The sequence below is a fragment of the Andrographis paniculata genome, unplaced genomic scaffold, assembly GCF_009805555.1.
Source record: "Andrographis paniculata isolate CXL003 unplaced genomic scaffold, ASM980555v1 Contig34END, whole genome shotgun sequence".
In the NCBI taxonomy this organism is placed as follows: Eukaryota; Viridiplantae; Streptophyta; class Magnoliopsida; order Lamiales; family Acanthaceae; genus Andrographis; species Andrographis paniculata.
The window spans coordinates 829,344-852,885 of NW_026137567.1; the positions used below are offsets into that span (position 1 = coordinate 829,344).

Below are 23,542 nucleotides of genomic sequence, written 5' to 3' on the forward strand. Positions count from 1 at the left end.
GTATTTCTAGTTATGGTTGGAATCTCTTTTTGTTTTTGAAAGATTGTAAATTAAACGATGATCTACGTACGTGGCCACTGTTGGTGGATTTTGAAATTAGATGGTATTCCCCTTATATTCCTTGTTGTACACAGCTAATGTATCGGGGTATGTATCATTTTAAATTAATTCAGACCAATCCGTTCCAGAAGTACGTGAACTCATCCGCCGCATTCTACATCAAAAAATTTACTAAAATGATCATACTAACTTTACTTTATTTAATAAATGGCCCATTAATAAATAACGGTACCTCCGACACGTGACTTATAGCCTGGACAAACTTCTCTTCAGTTCGACATCTGAAAAAATCCTCCACATCACTCATCTTCAGTGATAGTAGTTCTGAAGTTGCCAAAGCTCTAGAGATTGGTCCTTTGCTATCAAGCCATCTGAAGCAACGGGGCACTGTCGGTAGTCTCCTTGCTTTGTTGAGTCTTGGAATGCGCTCGTAAATCCAGGCATGCGATGAAAAAGACCAATAATTTCAATTATCACAGACTATCTCAAAATTTTCTCACCTAAATACATAGATTAAATACGTACCAACAAACCCATCGTGCATCCAGCCAAATAAGACTTCCCAGATTTGAAGTCCCTCATAGACTTCAATAGGTACCGATAACATGCGGTCCCCCAAGCGTAGTCACCTAATGACTTCAAGTCATCGACATAGCCCAGTAAAAACATTGGAACCCGATAGTTTATGGTTGTAAACAAAATGTTGGCAAAGACAAACAAAATATACAATTTGACAAAGTCATCGATGGCCACAACGTCGTTTTGAGCTGCCACAGTTTCTTCCAGCTTCGCAAGAATTTCAATCCTTGTTACAGACCTCATTTTCCCCCCGAACAATCTCGAAAAGCTTTCACATGATGCAACGACATTCTCAGACACATACACGCCTTTTGAGTGTAAACCAAGAACTACAAAAAATTCTTCTGCATAAAATTTTATTTCTATTTCATCGTTAATTTTAAATGATTGGGACTCGATGTCAAACATATTCACAATCGCCCACAATTGATGCCAAGGTACCTTCATTTTCGGACAATCTAAAAAATACCCAAAAGGCGTGAGTTGCAGAGCTTTCAGCTGTTTGTCGTTCATTCGAACTTTAATTTTAGCCATGTTTGTGTAGAAGAAAGATATAGAGAATTTGGAGGTAAGCCCTTTGTATTCTTTTTCGGGTCTGCCATCATTTCAAGATAAAGACATATTTTCATGAGTATATCCAACACAAATGCAAGTTTATGGCATAACTACAAAGGTAAGTAGTCTTCTAATTGAGGTATATAAATTAACAATAAAGGCACACCAAAGACAATAAGAGACACTCGCAAACAATATAAAGAATAAATACAATTTTCATTAATTGACAAAATAGATACATCTATAACTAACCGCATAACAGAGACATCATCCAACAATTATTACTTAAAAAATCACCCGACAAGAAATAAATTGCCAACGGTATTAAAAAAAAAAAAAAAAGAGGAGCACCGCCATCCTTACATTTCAATCATTTTAATATAAATATAAACTTCTAAAAATGCAAATGAAGCTACTTCTATTGACAACAAAGTCATTTATAATTTCAAACACATAAAAAATAACCCATATTCGACCCAATAGTGCGATAGAATGTCAAAGTAAAATGACCCGCAATCGAGGCTTCTACAAATCCAACCGACGCACAAATAAAATAAATCTAAGCACATCATGAACTCAAAATCTCGATCCTACGAAATATATAAACTTTAACTTAATTTTTTGTACTCCGCTTCGGGGAGATCTTTTTCGACATAATCAGGCGGGAGTGGAGCTCTGGGCAGTGAATGGAGACTTCCGATGGCAGAAGAAGTTCCCGTGGGGAGGATCAGCGACGATTTCTTCGGAGGGGACTTCAACAGCGAGAGAATACGTATGACGGCAAGAGTTTGGAAGAAATGTGAAAGCAACGATTCGGATGGTAGTATATATTAGGGTTTTATTTTTTTTCTTTTGAATTTAGTATTCTATAACTAATATGAGTACATAAATAAAATATATAGGTACATAACTCTGACTTATTCTTCGTATAGCGGGATAATTTAAGAGTACGTAATTGAATAATGTAATTTTATATAAAAATAACAGAAGTACATACAATATTTCTTATATTATATAGAAATCTTAAGGGTATAATGGGCACTAGGGAGTTAAGTGCAATTGAAAATAAAAAGCATAGAGTGCAGTGTAAGTGCAAAATGAGAAGAGACTGAAACTAAATGTTTTTAACGTCAGAGGTATTTAAATCCAATTGCCCCTAATTTAAAATTGCACATATACTGGACCAAATATTTATTAAAATTTATGTACTACCTCCGTCCACTACCAATCTATCCATTTGTATTTTGCGTCATTGTCTTTAACATTAAAAATAACTTTATATTTGTATAATTTTTTGTACAAATGTCATTACATTACTATTATAAGACACCAATAGAAATATTTTTGTCGTTTTTCCTTGAGTTGCACTACATTTTGATATAATAATTAATATTCAAATATTAATTGTAATACCCCGATTTTGGAGTGTATAAAATAATATTATTATAGCAAATAAATATTTTTATAATATTTTGGAATCAAGAAATTAATATTTTGGAATAAATTTTATTCCTATTTTGTATATTGATTGTGATTTAAAAGGCTGTTAAATGGATAAATATCGATAAAAATAAATATAAAATATAATATATATAATAATATTATAATAATAATAATAATGATAAGGATGGATGATGACGAAGATATAATAATAATAATAATAATCATAATAACGTTAATATTAATAATATAATATAATATAATATATATAATAATATAATTTTATATAACAAACCAAACTTACCTGCGAAGGACGACCAAAGCAGAAGAACGCAATGGAGAAAGAAGAGAAAGAAGAAAAGAAAGAAAGAAAACGATTTAGCCGTTCGATTTCAATTCCGACTTCGGTATTGTATTATTTGTTATACGTAGAATTTAATTATGAATTTTAATATGAATTTCGATATTGAGAATATTAAATTAGAAATTCTTCAAAAATTTATAACTAACTATTTGGCTATTTAATCGACGAATTTCTTTAGCTAATAGCTTATTCGTAGTCCTAGTATTATATTCTGAGAATTTCGTATCGATCCAAGTCGAATTGAAAACGGCAGTGTACTGGACCTGCCTGTTTATTCATATCTTTAAGTAATTTTATTTAATAATCGGACAATATAAATATTATGAGGTATAAGAGTTTTATAGCTAGACTACCGTAGTCTACTAAATATAAAAGTTTGAAACCCAACGAGCTAACTATAGAAATTAGCTTTTGAATAAGCAGGTAGCTCCTATGTATAAGTATATAGCTCAGCTGATTTGAGTAAATAATGGGGCAGGTGTATGTTGGAAGAGATTTGGGTGAAATCGGGAGCTAGGGAGTGTCGATAAGAGGTAAGCAGTAGGGAATTAAATCTAATTTTAAGAAATTAGATATGCATGTTGCATACGATTTTGATTAGTATGTTAACGTGATATTATGTGAATCATTTTGTTGCATGTATATATTTATATATATGTGTGCGTATGCATGTGGGAGACTTCACGGTTTATGATATTTGATCGCGTTGGTGAATTTATGAAAAGGAGGATAGGTGAGTTGTCTCACCAGCCCTTTTCGGTAAATTCACTTATTTGGCATGTTGCACACATATTGCACGGTTTATCGGATATGTTTTATGGATCTATCGTTTAGTCGCTGTGTGCGGTAGTGCTAGGCGAGGGCATCATCTGGGGTTAGGATATTCGACCCCGATGTACCGTAACACTTTGGCGATAGTGGACGATAGTAGTCGGACAACTGGGTGACTTAGTCGCACGGTCATTCAGGGATTAGACCCATTGTAGTTGAGACGTATTTGGTCTAATCATTCGTGTTCGGTGTTGTTCCACTCATTGGACTGATCACTAGTGAGGTCTACCGGTAGTTTAGGATCATATGCCAAACTCCAAACGTGATCCCGTTAGGGCACACGAGGAGGAGTAGAGTTTCCGGGTTTCCCTTGGGTGATTCCAGGTTGCACGGATTCTACTACATTACACGGGATAGGGCTAGTCAGTGGGGGTCCTATCTTCGCTATCACAGACTATGGGGCGTCTTGTGGTTAATGGCGACAACGTTCGGCTATCCATGTATTGATTGTGGGAGTGGTATGGTGGGTATATGGAAGTGACCGGATGACCGTTATATTATTATGGGTTTATCAAGTCCTTCCTTGAGCCAAGGATTTTCCGGCTATTTATTGATGATGGTCTAGTGAGCTTGTTATTACGGGGCCGAGGGTATTCCGGCTGCTCACTTAGACAGATGTAGTGAGCCTATGATTATGGAGCCGAGGTTATTCCGGCTGCTCACTTTGGCGGATATATATATATATATGTGAGTGTTCATTGTTGTCGAGTTTGATATATGTATTGCATCATTTCACTATTGGCATGACATGACACGTATTTTATGATTAACGGGAATTAGACTTTATTTTAAAAAGGTGTGAAATGACATATTTCACGTTAGTTCTTAAAATGGATTTAATTCTGGACTTCTTTTAAGAAAATATTTGTTTCAGGTATGCATGGCATATCCGAGACAGGAGACGTCTCGAGATATAGAAAGATGGGCTGAGTGAGTGAACTTACGTATATTGTATTATATGTAAATTTTTAACTGGAAAAACCTCTTGTTAAAGGGTGTGTTTTGTAAATATTTATAAATCAGATTTTGGTATATATAATAATGCGCTTTTATGGTTAATTTAGTCTTAACACTGTATTGTGGGGCCCGAAGTAGGAGGTGACGACCTCTTGATGCAGTGTGGCGGTAGAATTTCCAGTATGAGCCAACTGGGGGTGTTACATTAATATACAAAAGTAAACGGATAGATTGGCGGTGGACAGATGTAGTATTTTATTAAAAAATATTATAATAAAATAATGAATAAGTTAAACTCAAAAAATATTTTTAATATAATTATAGTTTTAGAAATTGTTTTTTTATATATATAGTTGATATATTATTATTATTATTACTACTCCGAACATGACCCAGATCTAGTACTCAAATAATTCGACTCAACTTCAAATAAATAGGTCGGGCCCGGTCGGGTATCGAGTTTACGCGAACCTATTATCATCCTATAAAATTATTGATATATTTTCAATTTTATATTAATAATGAATTAGAAGTTTAATTTATCAAAATAAATAAAATTCATTAGGAGACAATTATGTTATTTAGAATATAAAAATCCAAATCCTTCGACTCATATGAAAAACAAACCAGATGTGAGAAATATAAATCTCACATCATTTTACCAATCAAGATAGGATTTCAAATCCTAAATATAATAAATCTCACATATAAATCCTATTACTCTGAAATCTCAATCCCACAAAAAAGTCCATTAACCAAACACAACCTCTTATATTTTAAATATTTTTTTTATCTATTTATCTATATAAAAAATTTCTAACTCATACCATTTTTTTCTCATTATTTATTTTTTAATAAAAATAAATTTATACTATTAAATTAAATATTCACAATTAATATAACATAATAATATAATAATAATAATTATTATTTATATCTTATTATTATTATTATTATTATACTCGGTTTCAATTTTTTTTCCTTTTTTAGTATTTTTTAATATTTTTAAAATTGATTTCATATTTTAAATTCAAAATATTCATTTAAAAACACCATTTATGATAATTATAATACTAATTAATGATATTAAAAATGAAATACTATTATTTCTAAGATTTTGAAAATTTTTAATAAATTTTAAAACTAATTTAATATTTTCTTAATTCTAATTAAAATATATAATTAATGTTAATTATATTTATAATTAATAATTTTTAAATTTTTAAAATTTTATTAATTTTATAAATATTTTTTAAAAAAATTTATTTTAAACATACAAATTAATTATAATTATATTCGTAATTAACACATCATTTTTTTCTCTTTTTGTTTATTTTTTAATAAATATTTTTATTCTAACTATTTATAGTTAATGCATTATAAATTAATTATTATCAATTAATATATTAGTCAATATTATTATTATTATTATCAATATACTTCTATATTTAATATATAATATATTACAATTAAATAATATAATAAATATAATTAATTTATTATGAATAAAATTAATTGTGACGTTTATGATTGGAAGTTACCAAATATTAAAAACGTCGATTACGATCAATTAACGTTGCCATTAATGATGAATTTGATGACAACCCTCCTTTGAATGTCTATAAAAGATCATCTCTTCACCCTCATTTCAATCCCACATCAACCTTCCATCCTCTCTATTTTTCTCATCTTTCCGACAATATCTTTTGAGCGATTTTTCGGTTAATATTTTAGTAATGTTTCTTTTCCAAAGCCACTCAATAGAGTTGTTTTTTTCCCCATATTTTAATAATCGAAGTTCCAAAATATTGGGGCGCCACCTAATCTGAAGATGATTTGTCGTATTAACATATAATTTAGTTATACTATTTTATTTTTATTTTCTACTATTTATAAATAATTTCATATAATTTTGTGTTATTTATTTTTAGCTAATCATATTGTTGAGTAAATAATAATAATAATAATAATAATAATAATAATAATGTATAGGGTTTATAAAAATTGGATTGATATATAGTGCAATGAGCGAAGAAGCATAAGACGGCCGATACGGAGGTCGGTCAAAAGGAAGTTGAGGGAAGAAAGATAAAACGGCCGATACGGAGGTCGGTCAAAAGGAGGTCGAGCGAAGAAGGATGAGACGGCTGATACGGAGGTCGGTCAAAAGGAAGTCGGGGTAAGAAAGATGAGACGGCCGATACGGAGGTCGGTCAAAACGAGGTCGGGCAAAGAAGGATGAGACGGTTGATAAGCAAGTCGGACAAGATGAAGTTGGGCAAAGGAGGATGAGACGGATGATACGGAGGTCGGACAAAATGAAGTTGGGTGAAGAAGGATGAGACGGCCGATAAGGAGATCAGACAAGACAAGGTCAGGCGAAGAAAGGTCTGTTAATTGGTCGCTTAATTAAGCGACCTGTTAATCGCCTGATCGGTTGGCCGGTCATTTGGTCAAACGGTAGTTCAGTCGCTTGAGAGGGCGGTCAGTTGGTCGCTTGATTGAGCGACTGAAGAGCCGTCTGGACGAGTGGTTGTTCAGCCAATTGAAGGGACTGGATGGTGGTCCCTCGAGTGGGCAACTGATTAGTCGTTTGGTTTAGCGACCAGTTAATATCTGGATTGGTCGGTTGGTCAATCACTGGGTTATTCGGTAGGTTCAGTCGGTGGATGGTCCAGACAGTCGGTCGACCTGCAGTCTGTCTAAAGTTTGCTGGGTGGTTGAGTGGTCGTTCGGGACCAGCCGTCCATTTAAGGAGGTAAGGTGCAAGGAGGAGGTCGGTCGAGCCAGTTGGGTTCTGTAACTGGTGGGAGCGGTTTGTGAAAAATTTAAAACACATGTCAATGGAGGAGGAATTAGTGGGCGGTTGACGGCAGTTGCTATAACCTACCAGACGGCATTTTGAAGCGTTTCCTTAGGGAATATTTAAAGATTCAGGTCCCTCTTGGAAAAGGGATCTTTAATCTTCAATCGACATCAAATTCAATGAATTTCTTTTGGGGATCACCTTTTTACTTTTACAATATGTAGTATTTATTTTTCCTATTTTACTTATGTATCATACGGTGCTTAGGGATTCTTAATCTCAGGCATTTATTTTATCAAATTTGAAGATAATTTCTATTTTCGAATTTTACTTTTTATTGTTGAAAAAATCAATCAACAATTTGGCGACCACAGTGGGAGTGAAAGAGCAAGATAGCTAATCCTACTTCCAATAACGACTTCATACGTATACGTTCTGGGCAGATCATCAGTAGAAACACAATGGCAGGTGCTCAATCTCAAAACAACACCACCAGTGTTGGAGTCTATGCAACGACATCAAATCCGACCACAGTTGTTCCAACTACAGGAGGGACATCTCAAGTGCAATCTGAATGGTTAACTTATGTTCAACAATTGAACAATCAACAAATGGCTACTATACAAACAATGTTGCACGATCAACAGAATGTGATGCAGAACATGCTGGATCAGGCGTTGTCCAAAGTCACCTTCTCACTTTCAGGCGACTTTTCCAGGATCAACATTTGCAGGGCCATCATATGTTGATAGTACAATTCCAAGCGCCACAACTCTCAACCGAACAGATAGGGGAAAGACTCCTCTAACTTTCCCGAATAATGTTCCTTTGGGACCAAGAGTTGATAACACTCAACCGAACATTCTAAGGGAAGAAAGGCAAGGAGGACATGTGCAAAATCCCATCCATATCCATGATCATCAACAACCTCGTTTGGATCCTGAAGAAATTGCGCATGTCTTGAGGGTTCATTTCGGCATGAATCCCCCTATGGCCAACCGCCCAGCCTATCAAAGACCTTTTCCAGAAAGGGTCATTAACGATTATCCTCTCCCAAGGAATTATCGACCACCCGACTTTCATGCTTTCTCTGGAGAAGATGGATCCTCCACCATAGAGCATGTGGGTCGTTTTACAGCGCCGTTAGGAGAAGTCAGTAATAACCCTTTTTATAAACTGCAACTATTTGGTTTGTCTCTTACCAGGACAACTGTTTCATGGTTTATAAATCTGCCACCTGGGCAAATACAAACTTGGGAAAGTTTAGAGATGGCGTTCCATGCTAGATTCTTCAACCCTTTGCCAACTATTTCTCTTACCGATTTATTGGAAATAAAACAATTTCCAGAAGAATCAACCTCATAATTCTTCGAAAGGGTACGGCTGATGAAAGGACGATATTCTACGATAATCAATGAAAAAGAGTTGACCAATTTAGTGGTCTGAAATATGCATGGTCACCTAAGAGAGGCACTCACTGCATATGATGTGGAAGATCTGGCAAGTCTCGCATCCAAGGCGGGACGTTTAGAATCTCTTTTCAGATAAAAAGATCAGAATTTCAGGCGTAATAAAGTCCAACAAATGGCTAGTATGGAGATGGAAACATATAGCCTTGATTTTGATCAAACAGAAGAAATGGCAGCCGAAATCATCTCCGAAAAGCCTTATGTGTGCTCCAAATTAAAGCCATTACCAGGAACTGAAGGAAGAGACCAACTCACATTCGAAAGTTCAAAGGCTGACGAAATCTTTGATATTCTGCTGACAGATAGCCAGATCCGAATTCCAAAAGAGCAAAGATTGGCTACTAAAGAAGAAATCAAAGGAAGACCATATTGTAAGTGGCATAATTCTTCAACACACAATACAAGCCAATGCACCCATTTCCGAAAGGAGATTCAAAAGGCCATCAAGGCAGGACGGCTCAAATATATTACTCTGGGTGTAGAACAACAACCTTTTCCAAAAGTAACCACAGCAATGGTTGACATACGAGCAAATCCCAGACCGAGAAGAGTAAATCAGTCAAACAGTGGCCGACAAGAAGAAAGAATCAAGGTTTATGAAAAGCCAGTGGCAGAAAAATGGGATAATCAAGACGGTTCTTTTGATGCGGAGTTTAAGGAACAAGTATTGGTCTGGGACCACCCGACTAGAAGGACAGGTTTGGTCGGGAGCAATTGGGTCCGAAATAAAAAAACCTCTACCAGTTGATATCAATCCTCGATTTCCAGGTATGAATCATACCCAAATTTGTAATGCCAAATGCAGGTATGCTGCGAGGTACATGAATGGAGTCTCTTCAACAAGACGGCCGAACGACGTCCAAGTCGCTGCTGATTATCCGGTAGGAGGTCGGTCCATATAGAAGAGGGTTAAAGGAGTATCAGACGAGAAAGTTGAAGGATTCAGATGTCAGTATTGTGAACGAATCAATATCAGTCCATCTCTTGAGGAATTTCATTTAGAATCACTGACAGCTCAACCTGGAAGCGAGGCGGGAAAAGAAACTCTTACAATAGAAGCAGATTCAAGGTCTGTCAAATCTCGGTTAGGTCCATGAGTCCCCTGCCGAATGACAGGAATTCATTGGATTGAAGAAGAACCTCTATGGGCAAGTCTGGTGGATGGTGTTATAGAAGAACCAGAGTGGGCAAAGATTTCAGATCCTGATTTTCAGTCAGAGGTTCCTCCGATAGTCTTCCCTCCCATTCCAGAAGGCACAACATCCCATTTAAAACCTCTGTATGTTAATGCACACATTTGCGGGAAACCAATCACAAAGGTTTTTATAAACAATGGAGCCATCTTGAATGTTATGCCATTAAAGACCTAAAGAAGTTAGGGAAAGGAATTCACGATTTATCTCAAGTGGATTTCGAGATGACTAGTTTTACAGGGCAGCCGACCAAACCAGAAGGTATGATGGTCGCTCCAATTGAAGTCGGTCCAAAAATAATTTCTTCCGTATTTTTTGTAGTGGATGCAGAAACTACATATTCGGTCCTACTTGGGCGAGACTGGATTCATGCATCTCAATGTGTACCATCATCACTTCATCAACAATTAATGTTCTGGGATGGTGATCAAGTTTTTAAAATGGAAGCAAATGACGACCCTTTCGGCGCATCAAAAAAGGTTGAAGAATCAGTATTTTATTCCAGTCACCTACCCCCGATGTCTCAAGCATTTATGGCTTGTGAATACCCAAGGATTCACCAGCCAGAATTCGATGTTCTTCTAAAAAGAACAACCCTCATGTATGGCTCGTAAGAAAGCCAAACCTATCTGACAAAATATATTTTATGGATAGTACAAGTTTAGAAGATTGTAGTTTACTTATTAATCAGTTTTACTTAAATCAGCTTTTGGAAAAGCAGAAAAATTAAAAAGATTTATGATGTTCATTTACAAGAAGATGAACAATTTCGTTGGCCCGACTTATTAGAGAAGACAGAACCAGCCTTTTCAGCACAAGACCCTCTGTTGGAATTTAATTTAGGAACCGACTTGGTTCCAAAAATAATAAAGATAAGTGGTTGTTTGTCTAAGGAGCAAAAGGTAAAGATGCTTGAGGTTATCAAAAACAATATTGATTGTTTAGCTTAGGATTATTCAGAAATGCCTGGTCTGGAGCGAAGTCTGATAGTGCATCGGTTGCCTATTAGAGAAGGTTTTAAACCTTACAAACAACCTCCAAGGCGTATGAGTCCCGATTTGATGCCTCAAATCAAAGAGAAAATCCAGAAACTTCTCAAAGTGAGTTTTATTCGGCCTTACCGTTATGTAGAATGGTTGGAAAATATTGTGTTAGTGGTTAAAAATAATGGTAAGATCAGGATAGGTATTGATTTCAGGGATCTTAATATAGCCACTCCTAAACACGAATATGTTATGCCTATGGCTGATATGTTGATTGATTCAGCAGCATGACATAATCAAATCTTTTTGGCAGAAGAAGATATTCATAAGACAACATTTAGGTGTCCAGGGGCTTTGGGTATTTACGAATGGACGGTCATGCCATTCGGTTTAAAGAATGCTGGGGCAACTTATCAAAGGGCCATGAATTCAATTTTTCATGATCTTATTGGCAAATCTATGGAAATTTATATTGATGATGTTATCGTCAAATCTTCCAGTTTCGAGGAACACTTGAGAGATCTGAAAGATGCCTTCGGACGAATGAAGAGGTACAAGTTGAAAATGAATCCAACTAAATGGGCTTTCGGTATATCAGCCGGAAATTTCTTAGGTTTTTTGGTACATGAAAGGGGAATCGAAATCGATGCCAACAAAGCCAAAGCGATTCTGTCCGTCCGACCACCCAAAAAAGTTAAGGAAATACAGAGTCTTTTGGGCAAGGTAAATTATCTAAGGCGATTCATTTCTAATGTTGCTGGAAAGGTTAGGCCAATTACTAAGTTATTAAAAGTTGGGGACAAGCCTTGGTTCAACCTTCAGTTTTAATGCCTCCTAAAGAAGGTCAGCCCCTCAAGCTATATTTGGCCAATACACACGAAGTGGTCAGCTGCTTATTAGCGCAAGATGGTGATGATGGGAAAGAAAAAGCGATTTATTATTTGAGCAAGACTCTCGCGAGACCCAAACTAAATTATACTATGCCATAAAAGATGTGTTACTCATTGGTATTTGCGTGCACCAAGCTTGAGCATTATATGTTGCCCAGAAAAATAAAAGTCATTTCAAAGGTAGATCTTATCAAATTAATTTTGCAAAGACCTACCATGCATGGCAGACTTATGAAATGGGCTATCAAGTTGGCCCCTTTTGATTTGCAACATTCTCCGTTAAAGGCAGTTAAGGGACAGGCAATAGCAGATTTTTTGGCAGAATTCTCACAGGTCGGGTGCACATCTTATGCGAGTACCCAAACTTGGTCAATGATTTTTAATGGTTCTATTTCTTGAAATGGATCGGGTGCAGGAGTTTTGTTAAAAGGACCATATGGCCAAAAAATCAAATTACAGCTACAATTAGAAGTTATGACCCATAATTCGGCAGAATACGAGACTTTAATCTTGGGATTGGAAGCTTTAATAGCCAGGAATGTTCAGTCGGTGATCATAAGAAGAGATTCTCAGTTGGTAATCAATCAGGTAACCAAGCAATATGTTTGCAATTATCCTCATCTACGCAGATACAGGGATATTGTGTGTCGGTTGCTATCAAAAATCTCAGAGGTGATAATTGAGTTCATCCCTAGGAAAGAAAACCAATTTGTAGATGAATTAGCTCAAAAAGCTTGTAAAGGAATTCCAAAAGATATCTGTGCAGAGATCGAGTCGGAAACAGAAGATGGGACCGACTGGAGGACAGAAATTGTCATGTACCTACAAAATCCAGGAGCGAGTGTGCCGATAGGAATACGGTTAAAGGCTCTACGATTCTAGTTGATAGAAGGAGTCTTATACAAAAGGATGTTCGATGGATTACTTTTAAGGTGTTTAGGGTCTAAACAGGCTCTGAAAGTCATAACAGAAGTACACAGTGGGATCTGCGGAGCTCGTCGAGCAGGTTTGAATATGAGATGGGCTATTCATCATTTGGGTTTTTGTTTTGACAAAGATTTTTTAAGATTGTATACAATTTGCTAAAGGTTGCCAAGAATGTCAAAAACATGGACAGCTGAATCACTTGCCAGTCACCGAATCGCAAGCTATGGTAAAACCATGGCCTTTCAAGTCCTGGGCTATGGACATTATTGGTAAAATACATCCTCCTCATCCAAACATCATTGTTTTATCTTGGTTGCAACAGATTATTTCACCAAATGGGTCGAGGCGGCTGCTTTGAAAAATGTTGATCAAAAGGAAGTGATTGATTTTGTGCTGAATTATATTATTTATAGGTATGGTATTCCTCATTCCATAACCACCGACCAAGGTTTGGTTTTCACTGGGGAGAAATTTCTAAGTTTCTTGGTATAATTTGGTATTCGGATAAACCATTCTTCACCTTATTATCCCCAAGCTAATTGACAATCAGAGGCGGCCAATAAGATTATTATTGGGATTGTAAAGAAGACGGTTGAAGGAAATCCAAGAAAGTGGCATTTATTGTTACCTCAGGCCTTATGGGCACACAGGAATAGCAGAAGTTCGGCCACGGGATTTTCACCATATCAACTTACTTTCGGGCAAGATGCTGTGCTACCAGCCGAAATTCAGGTATCATCTGGACGTACAAGTTTTACTACTGGAGAGCTTACTGAGGAATATCAACAAGTTATGTTGCAGCAATTGGAAAGTTTGGATGTCAACCGACTTCATGCGATTGATCAAATTGTAAAGCAGAATGGAATTAGGGCAAAGTTTTATGGACAAAAGGTCCTTTATAAAACTTTCAAAGAAGGAGATTTGGTTTGGAAGACCATTCTTCCTACATACAAGAAGATTGGTCAATTAGAAAAGTGGTCTCCGAATTGGGAGGGGCCATTTATTATTCAAAAAGAGATTGGAAATTGTGCCTTTATTATAATAAATCAAGAAGGAAAAAGAGTGCATGATTGTATTAATGCTAGATATCTGAAGAGGTATTTTCCTATCTTTTCGGATAAAACAAATGCATGAATAAGAAGTTTTATTTAGAACCCAAACATAGAGGGTTTGGACCCAAAGTGGGGTTAATTCATTATCAGACATTGATATATGCGGGGGACTTCCTTTTTCTGAGTTGGAATCTTCATCCCAGTGATTAGAAATTAATTCTGGTTCTTCATCAAGAAGGTCTTCTAAATCAGGTCGGTATCTTTCCCATTGATTCTGCATTTCTTTTAAGTCGTGATTAGTATGAGCTTGCATGTCGTTCACGATCAACAAGAGTGCGTAGTCTTGAAAAGGCTGTACGCTGATTGAAAAATATATGATCCCACCCAAGGTCTGGAAGTATGGCTATTACGTGATGTTCAATTAGGTCCATATGGTGATCGATATCATGAAGGCGGCTTAGGATGTCACGAAGAGTTTCATATCCTCCCAGAACGTTTTCCATCAGGCGAATAATACGATGAATGGTTTTTCTTCTTCGTTGGGAAAATCTGAATTTGAAATCCAGTTGTTTGAGTATGCGTAACAAGTCTTCAGCATGGCCACCGATGGGATGGTTACCCACAAAGAAGGGTTGAAGAACACCTTCCTATTTTTTTGAAGGAACATGGGGTCGGTTGTGTGACATTTTAATAAGTACTTCAGGTATGCTCAAAGTTCAAATCGTTTCTTAAAAAGATTGTGTATTTTATTACGATGGGGCAATGATTTTTATAAGAGAAGTAAGTTTGATTTGGTCACTGGAGATTCAGAGTACGGAAAGCGATCCTTATTGATAGGGGAAACAAAAAATATTTACCAAGTCAGAATGGGAGATATCTTCTATTTCCTGCAAGGGACCTCTTGGTTGGGCTTCCGCGGACGGTTCCATTGCCCGTCTTACCGCCTCTGGATTAGGGACGGCTGCCTTCGCGACGGCTGCGCATGAAACAGTGTAAGGTTGGCACTGTACTACCAATTCCTAAACGTCACCAGAAGTAACGCTTAGGAGTCGGGCGGGAGGAGGCAAGTTATTGAGTAAAAAATAATAATAATAATAATGTATAGGGTTTATAAATTAGATTGATATATAGTGCAACGGGCGAAGAAGGATAAGACGGCCAATACGGAGGTCGGTCAAAAGTAAGTCGATGGAAGAAAGATGAGACGGCCGATACGGAGGTCGGTCAAAAGGAGGTCGGGCGAAGAAGGATGAGACGGCCGATACGGAGGTCGGTCAAAAGGAAGTCGGGGGAAGAAATATGAGATGACCGATACGGAGGTAGGTCAAAAGGAAGTCGGGCGAAGAAGGATGAGACGGTCGATAAGCAGGTCGGACAAGATTAAGTCGGGCAAAGGAGGATTAGACGGATGATACGGAGGTCGGACAAAATGAAGTCGGGTGAAGAAGGATGAGTTAGCCGATAAGGAGGTCGGACAAGACAAGGTCGGGCGAAGAAAGGTCTATTAATTGGTTGCTTAATTAAGCGACCTGTTAATCGCCTGATAGGTTGGCCGGTCCTTTGGTCAAACAGTAGTTCAGTTGCTTGAGAGGGCGGTCAATTGGTTGCTTGATTGAGCGACCGAAGAGCCGTCTGGACGAATGGTTGTTCAGCCAATTGAAGGGACTGGATGGTGGTAGCTCGAGTGGGCAACTGATTAGTCGTTTGGTCTAACTACCAGTTAATATCTGGATTGGTCGGTTGGTCAATCGCTGGGTTATTCGGTAGGTTCAGTCGGTGGATGGTCCAGGCAGTCGGTCGACCTGCAGTCTGTCTAAAGTTTGCTGGGCGGTTGAGTGATCGTTCAGGACTAGCCGTCCATTTAAGGAGGTAAGGTGCAAGGAGGCGGTCGGTCGAGCCAATTGGATCCTATAACTGGTGGGAACGGTTGGTGAAACAGTTAAAACACATGTCAATGGAGGAGGAATTAGCGGGCGGTTGACGGAAGTTGCTATAACCGACCAGGCGGCGTTTTGAAACGTTTCCTTAGGGAATATTTAAAGATTCAGGTCCCTCTTGGAAAAGGGATCTTGAATCTTCAATCGACATCAAATTCAGTGAATTTTTTTTGGGATCACTTTTTACTTTTAGTATTTACTTTTCGTATTTTATTTATGTATCATACGGTGTTTAGGGATTCTTAATCTCAGGCATTTATTTTATCAAATTCGAAGATAATTTCTATTTTTGGATTTTACTTTTTATTGTTGAAAAAATCAATCAACACATATATTAGTTTATATTTAATAATAAAATTAAAATTAAAAATAGATTGATTTTTATTTACAATATTAATTATAATTTTGTGTTATGCCTCAGGTATTGATTGTCCCAACGCGCTCAGTTTCTCACCCATTTTAATCATACTTTAACATCCTTTGTTTTGTAATTCTCTTATTTTTTAGGAAATATTTTTCCTGTGAGTTTCTGCTCAATCTTTCGACAATGTTTCTTTCTTTTTTGACCATTCAATACAGTTTTTTTGCCCTCATTTTAGTTCACTGGAATTAAAAAATATTGAGATTGTACCTAATCAAAAGATGATACAATATTTTAAAGTATAATATTTTTATAATATTTTATTTTGTTATTGTTTTATACTTTGTATAAATAATTTAATAGTATAACTTTTTTTTTGTATATTATAGATATTTTCTATTATTTTCTCTTTAAATAACACTACTAGATAAATGCTAGATTGGTACAAAAAAGTGGCACAGTAAGATGCAGGAGTATAATAGTTACGAAATACCGTGCCAAGATAATTAAATATAAGTACTCATAAATAAGACACAGAAATTTGTACCTATTTTTTTATTAGAAAAGATTAATAAAAGTTTTTATTTAAGTGCTATAAATAATTTTTTTATTAAAAAATAACAAAAAAATAATCACTCCAGAAATCGGCACCATTTTCCTTATTAAAAGTAAAAAACAAAATTTCATTCTAACAAAGATGCCAAAATCGGCACCACTTTTTTTTATTAAAAAGAAAAAAAAAGGCATAACAAACGATTATCACATAATGGAGACGCCGAAATCGGCACCATTTAAAAAAAAAAAAGAAAAAAAGCATACCCAGCTGCTTTCTCTATCACTCTCAGTTCTTTCTACCACCATCTTGGCAGCCTTCTAGTGCCACGGTGCAGAAGCCAAATTGTCCACACCAGAGTTAAAAGTCACGTACCATCCAGTCAGGTCAGAAGTTCTAATAAAGTTGGATCAAAGAACAGTAAAATCAATAACCAATTTGATTCAAAAGGAACAAGTGTGTTCGGCAGCAGCAAAAGGCAAAACCGCACACAGAGTCTTTCGTTGCCTGCCAAACGGCGCCCATCTGTTCGAATGAAAATAAGCATTGATGTGCATTTGAACAAGAAAAATGCTGCAAAGGTTGAGTTCAATATTTCAGATCGGATTCTAACCGTGCGATCAGTGCAGGGATTCCTAAACTAGGCCTTCCCCATGGATCTATGACGAGACCTACTACTGATCTGTATGCAAATTACCTTTTACTTTCAGAAATCAAATTTATTGTGCATTGACTTACATTCATAATATATGGATTTTCTTTATGTTCTGTCTATATGGTTGGTTGAGAAAAATTCTGACATTAGCCCCAATCTGCTTGTGAAGGATGAAGAGGATGCTCGATCTGCTACCTCCTCATCGTATGTTCAAAATCTTAGATTTCCTTATCTGGTTTCGACTCAGCATAAAATGTGTTCTTCAAATAGGATTCTTACTCCCAAATCAAGGCACAGGATTAATGTGTGGGCATTCTCCTTCAAGCTAGAGGAGCGAGCTAAAAAACGAATAGAGGTTGCACTGAAAATATTGTGTTTGATATTTATTTATTAGTTCTCAAGTTTCTTAACATAAAAAATTTGGTCAAATTGGTTTGTTTACTATCAGTTTTTTTCAAAGATAGTAGAGAAAATTCATGCCAAATAAATTGAACAAAGTAATTTGCAAGCTAGATTGAATGTGACGAACAAGTTGAGGTCATGATTACCAAGAATAGTGCAATGCAAGGTGTATCTGATTTCCTCTATTTACATTATTATTATTTTCAATGTAATAGGAGCACCAAGGAAGACCTTGACATTTAAAGCCACACCTATGCTAAGTTTCTACAAAGAAGGCAAGTATTTGATTGAGATATCATCAATCAATAATTAATGTGTGTGTGAATTTCTTTTAATAAACACAAAGAGGTAGATTAAAACTTACTTTTATTTAAGTTGTAATCTAATTCATTCCATTAAATCCAATCTGATCCAGGTTTGATGGTAGCGCCATACCATGCATTGTATATGGATTAACTTATAGACATTACCAATCCAACTATTCGGATTACTGATGTCCAAAATCTCCAAAGCTTTGACATCAAAAAGTATTTTGAAGACAACAAGGACATTGTGGATCTCTTTGAGAAGCTACTTTACTTTCTAAACTGCCATCTATTACTCAAAGTTTTGATAACTGGTGTTTTGTTGGATGATTTGTTCACGGTAGAGTATACATTTCTTCTATCCTATAGCATACATATCTTGCCTGTTCATTTTACACTTCAATGTGTTTTCATGCAGTGAGATTGCTCAAGGCTTAGTTGTCTTAAAAATTGAATATGTTAAGAGCATTAACATTGTGTATTGATCTGGCTATAAAGAAGAGAGCAACTATTGTAGGTATAGCTTGTGAGAATGGGTATTGATGGAATATTGTGAAATCTCTTGCAGCAGGTATTGAAATTCTCGCAACCAATTTTAATTTTACCAAACTACTTCAACTCAATGTCAAGTATTTTTTAGATTCCGATAACACCAGCTTTCATCTCAACAGATTTTCATTGTTTCAATTTATATTGCAACAGAGTTTATGCAAAGAGTAAGTTCTTCTCAAATTGGTACATATTGTATATTATAATTCATTTATTTTATTATTTATTTTTTTATTATATTGGCGGCACCAAGATTCTAGTTTTATATTCTATTTTTGTGTCAATTTCCGCGCCAAAGTTTTATTTCAAAATTTTTTATTGGCGCAAATTTTGGTGCCAAAATAAAAAATGAAAATAAAGATAGGTGTTGATTTCCACACTATTTTATTTATTTATTTATTATGTTTGTGGTATTGATCCCTGTTACTCATTGCATGCCAATTAACTAAATTTGTGCAGTTAGTGTAATTTATATATTAACTTCTATTTAATAATAATATTATAATAAAATTATTTATTTTTATTTATAATATATGTATTATACTATTTATATTTTTTCATTTAAATTAATATTTCTCATTTATTTTAAATAAAAATATAAATATTGATGATGTAATGGAGTTCTTATAATTTTTTTCAAATATATTTGTATATATATATAAGTTTTCAATAAATCTATACAATTTTATTTTATTTTTCTTTATTTTTGATATATTTTTTTAAAAATAAATTTATATTAAATATCCATGATTAATATAAAAGGAAGAAGAAGCAAGATTGCGTGGATGGATTATTAATTGAGGCACCCGTTTTAACTTATTTACATAATTCGAAGAAACGGGTGGGTGCGTGGAATTAATTATTACACTGGAATTCTACATACTTATTGCCATTGCCCTCTGGCGACATGAATATATATATATATATAAAAGTAAGTTAAGCAGTGACAGAAGTCTCCACTACAATAATCCCTCCTGAGTAGTTAATATTAACTTCACCAAGCTGTTGCTGCTGCTGCTGCTGCTGCTGCGTCTCTGCTTCCCAAAGCTCCGGTATTGCTTCCCGGAGATTGTGAATGCTTTCCAGGGCATAATCTGCTCCCTTCACCCTCTGGGATTTACCCACCTTAACATTATATATGTATATATTATATATCGAGACTGAGTTGGTTTGTTTGCTTGCTTGCAATATATGTATATATATGTTTGTGCTAGCCTCTGGATTATTTAAACAATATTGGATGAATGACTCACCAAGACAGTATCGAGTCCTATGTGTTTTCCGGACTGAATGTTTCGGACGCTGTCCTCAAAGAATAGCTGAGACAATATATGGACTCAACAAATTAAAATTCAGTCAGTCTTATATATCACACAGATAAACAAATTCAAGTGGCAAACTCACTTACTGTTCTCTCAGGATCGATGTTGGCAATTCTTAGAGCTGTTTCAATGGCAGATATTGATGGTTTGCAGACGATGGGCGTCTTTGGCAGTCCACAAGGTCCTGCCTTAGGCTGAGAAAAATGCCCAATAATATCGAAAATTTGTGCTGGCTTCCTATTTATAGCAGTAGCAGTAGCAGTAGCAGGAGGGGGGTTAAGAGTTTCAAAGCAAATGATCCCTTCAAAACACCCTTCCAGACCCAGTCTGCTTAGAGCTTTAATGGCGTGCGCTTTATCTGCGTTTGTGAAGATCTGTCCATCGCGGTCGTATCGTACCAACTTTTAGAATTTTTTGTCCCAATTCCAAATATAAATAAATATTTATATACTACTATATTCATTCTTACAACTTTGCGGATGGGCAGGCTTTGTAAAAGGCTTCTCAAAATGGGATCCGGTTTCAAATTGTCGTAAGGTAATCTCCCGTGGACAAAACTGCAACATGCAAGGCCCAATATCGTATGGTTCAGAAAAATCATACTAATATATAAATAAAACTGAAGTGAAGGAACATTTACAATTTAATGGCACGAATACACACTACTACATCGTACGCACCTATGATATTCATCGTGGTCGAAATCATAACCAATTGCCTGCATATATTTCAACAAGTCTTTCAATTATACAAATTTGAATTCATACATCAATGAATTAATGCTTATAATAAATATACCCTGAGGCCTGCCATTGTGGTGCCATAGTTCTTGTACAGCAGATTGCACAAATCAGGGATTGTGCTCTCTTCTACGCCCAACTTTTCAACCATATAGTCTGACATGCAGATCAAAAGAAAGTGATATGAAAATTCTATTGGAAGCAATTAAAAAGAAAAGCAAAGGATTAATTGGTCTCACCTTGAATGTTCTTCAGAACAGCTGGTGCCAGCCCACAACTTAGAGGGTAGAGAGTATCATCAAGATCTAAACAAGCGTTAGATTAAATTAAAGAAAGATTAATTAATAAATAAATAAATAAAAAGCTTTGGTCCCATTATTTAATTATCCCGGTCAAATCTGGTAGCATTCAAAGATACTTAATTGTCTGGACTGGAGGTAGATCAGATGGTTAATTTACCAAATACAAGGCATTCATATTTTGGGTGTTGAACTTGGACTTGAACCTGCAGCCTGTATCGGTCCTCGTATTCCATGCCCATCCCTAAAAGCTTGAGTAGAAAAGTGAAATAAGTAAATCGATCGGCACAAATACATACTTCCAAACAACTCATATATATATATGTAGCTTAATTGATACTAGTCAGTATAAGATATAAATGTGTTTGTTTGGGGGTTTGGATTTTGAGTTGGGATTTGAATAGTAAAAATTTTGAATTTGAATAGTTGTATGATGTGATATAAATAGGGGTTGATGTGATGTTTTGAATGTAAAATTGATTTTTAGTATAATATAAAAAATGAAAAATAAATGTTTGATTTGATGTTTTTAGGGGAAAAAAATGAAATGAATAGTAGAAATCCAACAAAATCTTTCAAACAAACACACCTTAAGTAAAATGCATCTTAGCTTCGTGGTAAATCATATGAAAATTTCATTTAATCATCAGCCTATATATCTCAACACCAAGTCATGTTGCAATTAAGTAATAACAACTCTAAAGCCACCGCATTCTTCCGCAAAACAAGCTAAAAAATAAAGCTACGTTTTATATATCCATCACACAGGTATCCAGGAACAAAGAAAAGGAAAAAGCCTATGATAGGAACGAAGTACAAAACAACATCGATCATAGCCATAGGTCAATCAAAAAAAAAAAAGTCTATCATCTCAAATCATATCTAGCTACGTACGTCGGCCATCAAAATTCGCAACGAACAGCTCAAACATGTGTACTGCGATTCAATGGTACAGACGGATATATGCATGGAGCTAGCGGGGAATCCAGATGTAAATATCAGATATCGAAATTACCTAAACAACAATGAGAACGCCAATTAGGGCAGGAAATGATGGATGGATTAGCGTCCTAGAGAGAGCAGAATTGCTTGGGGAAGCTAGCAATCGTTTCTCCTTCGATATGAATGAAGAAGGCGAGGGGAAGTAAAACGAAGGCGCACGCTGAGCTTAAATAGGCGTTTTCCTTGTAATCTTTATTTTATTTTATTTTTCTTAAAAAGACATAAATAAATATTTTAATCCTCGACATGTTTAATACGTTTTGCGAAAATGATATTGAAAAGTAATCTGGAATAATTTAAAATCCGACTTGCCAGCCAGCAGTACTTTCTGGACTCCCTCCCTCCCGTGAATTTACCTTTTTGCCCCCCTCACATCCTTGATATTCACTATCTTTTTTCTGAGGAAATGGTTCAAACACTGTGTGTCAGAGAGAGGCAAATATCATGAGGAATTGGTATAAAATTACATACAATATATTGCATATAAAATTACATAAGTTTTTTCGAAATAATTAATATATTATAAATATTTGTTATTTTTATATAATTTATATAATTTTTTATATTTCATATAAAAATATATCATTTTAAACTATTTTACAAAATAAACATACAATTTACTATTACATTCTCAAATCCTTTTCAAAAAATATATCTACTAATAACTTTTTATTTTTATTTTTCACTTAAATAATTAAATATATTTTTATATACTATAATTTATAAACCTATTTATATTATTTATTTTGTTTTAGATATGAAGACCGATTATATCCTGAAATTTAGGGATATGACTGAAATATTATATCATAAATTTAGAGATATGATTGACATAGTCATTGGGTTTGCTATACTATAAATATGTATGTATTTTCACTTTAACATGTGTTTGCGTATGTAGATCATTCCGATCGAACTGAGTTATCAAATTCTTGTGTTCTTAGTGTCCTTATTTTTTTCTTCTTGATTTCCTAAATTTTCGTAACAAGTGGTACCAGAGTTATATATGATTGATTGAAAATTTCTTAGTATAAGTTTAATATGAAGAAGTTTAATAGCTCGAATGACTTCACGCTCTGGAAGGTCAAGATGAAGACACTTCTGGTTCAACAGGAATGTGCGGCTGCGTTGGAGGGAGAAAACAAGTTTTCTAAAGACACGAATGAAGAGGTGAAGAATGGGATTTTGGCAAAGACCCATTCTGTGATCTTGTTGTCAATTATTGATGAGGTGTTACGAGAGGTTGTAAATCAGACGACGGCTTCTGGGTTATGGGATAATCTAGGCAAGAAGTACTAGAACAACTCTCTA

General features: G+C 35.3%; 1 protein-coding gene and 1 long non-coding RNA gene across 4 annotated transcripts; one reads left to right on the forward strand and one right to left on the reverse strand.

The window, feature by feature from the left end:
• The first annotated feature begins 2,940 nt into the window (after positions 1–2,940).
• On the forward strand, positions 2,941–18,290 carry LOC127248788 (uncharacterized). Its single transcript, XR_007838145.1, has 5 exons — positions 2,941–3,041; positions 3,477–3,531; positions 17,274–17,641; positions 17,782–17,967; positions 18,230–18,290. It is a non-coding gene; the product is annotated as an uncharacterized LOC127248788 (long non-coding RNA).
• Positions 18,291–19,618: 1,328 nt separating this feature from the next.
• On the reverse strand, positions 19,619–22,402 carry LOC127248687 (uncharacterized protein C24B11.05-like). Of its 3 annotated transcripts, none has more exons than XM_051271156.1 (9): positions 22,245–22,402; positions 21,390–21,473; positions 21,170–21,235; positions 20,989–21,086; positions 20,871–20,908; positions 20,660–20,747; positions 20,273–20,564; positions 20,122–20,204; positions 19,619–19,993 (listed from the first exon to the last, which is right to left on the reverse strand). In XM_051271156.1, exons 2-9 carry the CDS (start codon positions 21,469–21,471, stop codon positions 19,805–19,807), a joined length of 936 nt encoding a protein of 311 aa, XP_051127113.1. In that variant the 5' UTR covers positions 21,472–21,473; positions 22,245–22,402; the 3' UTR covers positions 19,619–19,804. The 3 variants fall into 3 exon arrangements, with proteins under 3 accessions (XP_051127113.1, XP_051127112.1, XP_051127114.1); XM_051271155.1 differs by having other exon boundaries at positions 21,390–21,480; positions 22,245–22,391; XM_051271157.1 differs by having other exon boundaries at positions 19,621–19,993; positions 20,122–20,187; positions 20,277–20,564; positions 21,390–21,480; positions 22,245–22,389.
• Between the last annotated feature and the right edge of the window lie 1,140 nt (positions 22,403–23,542).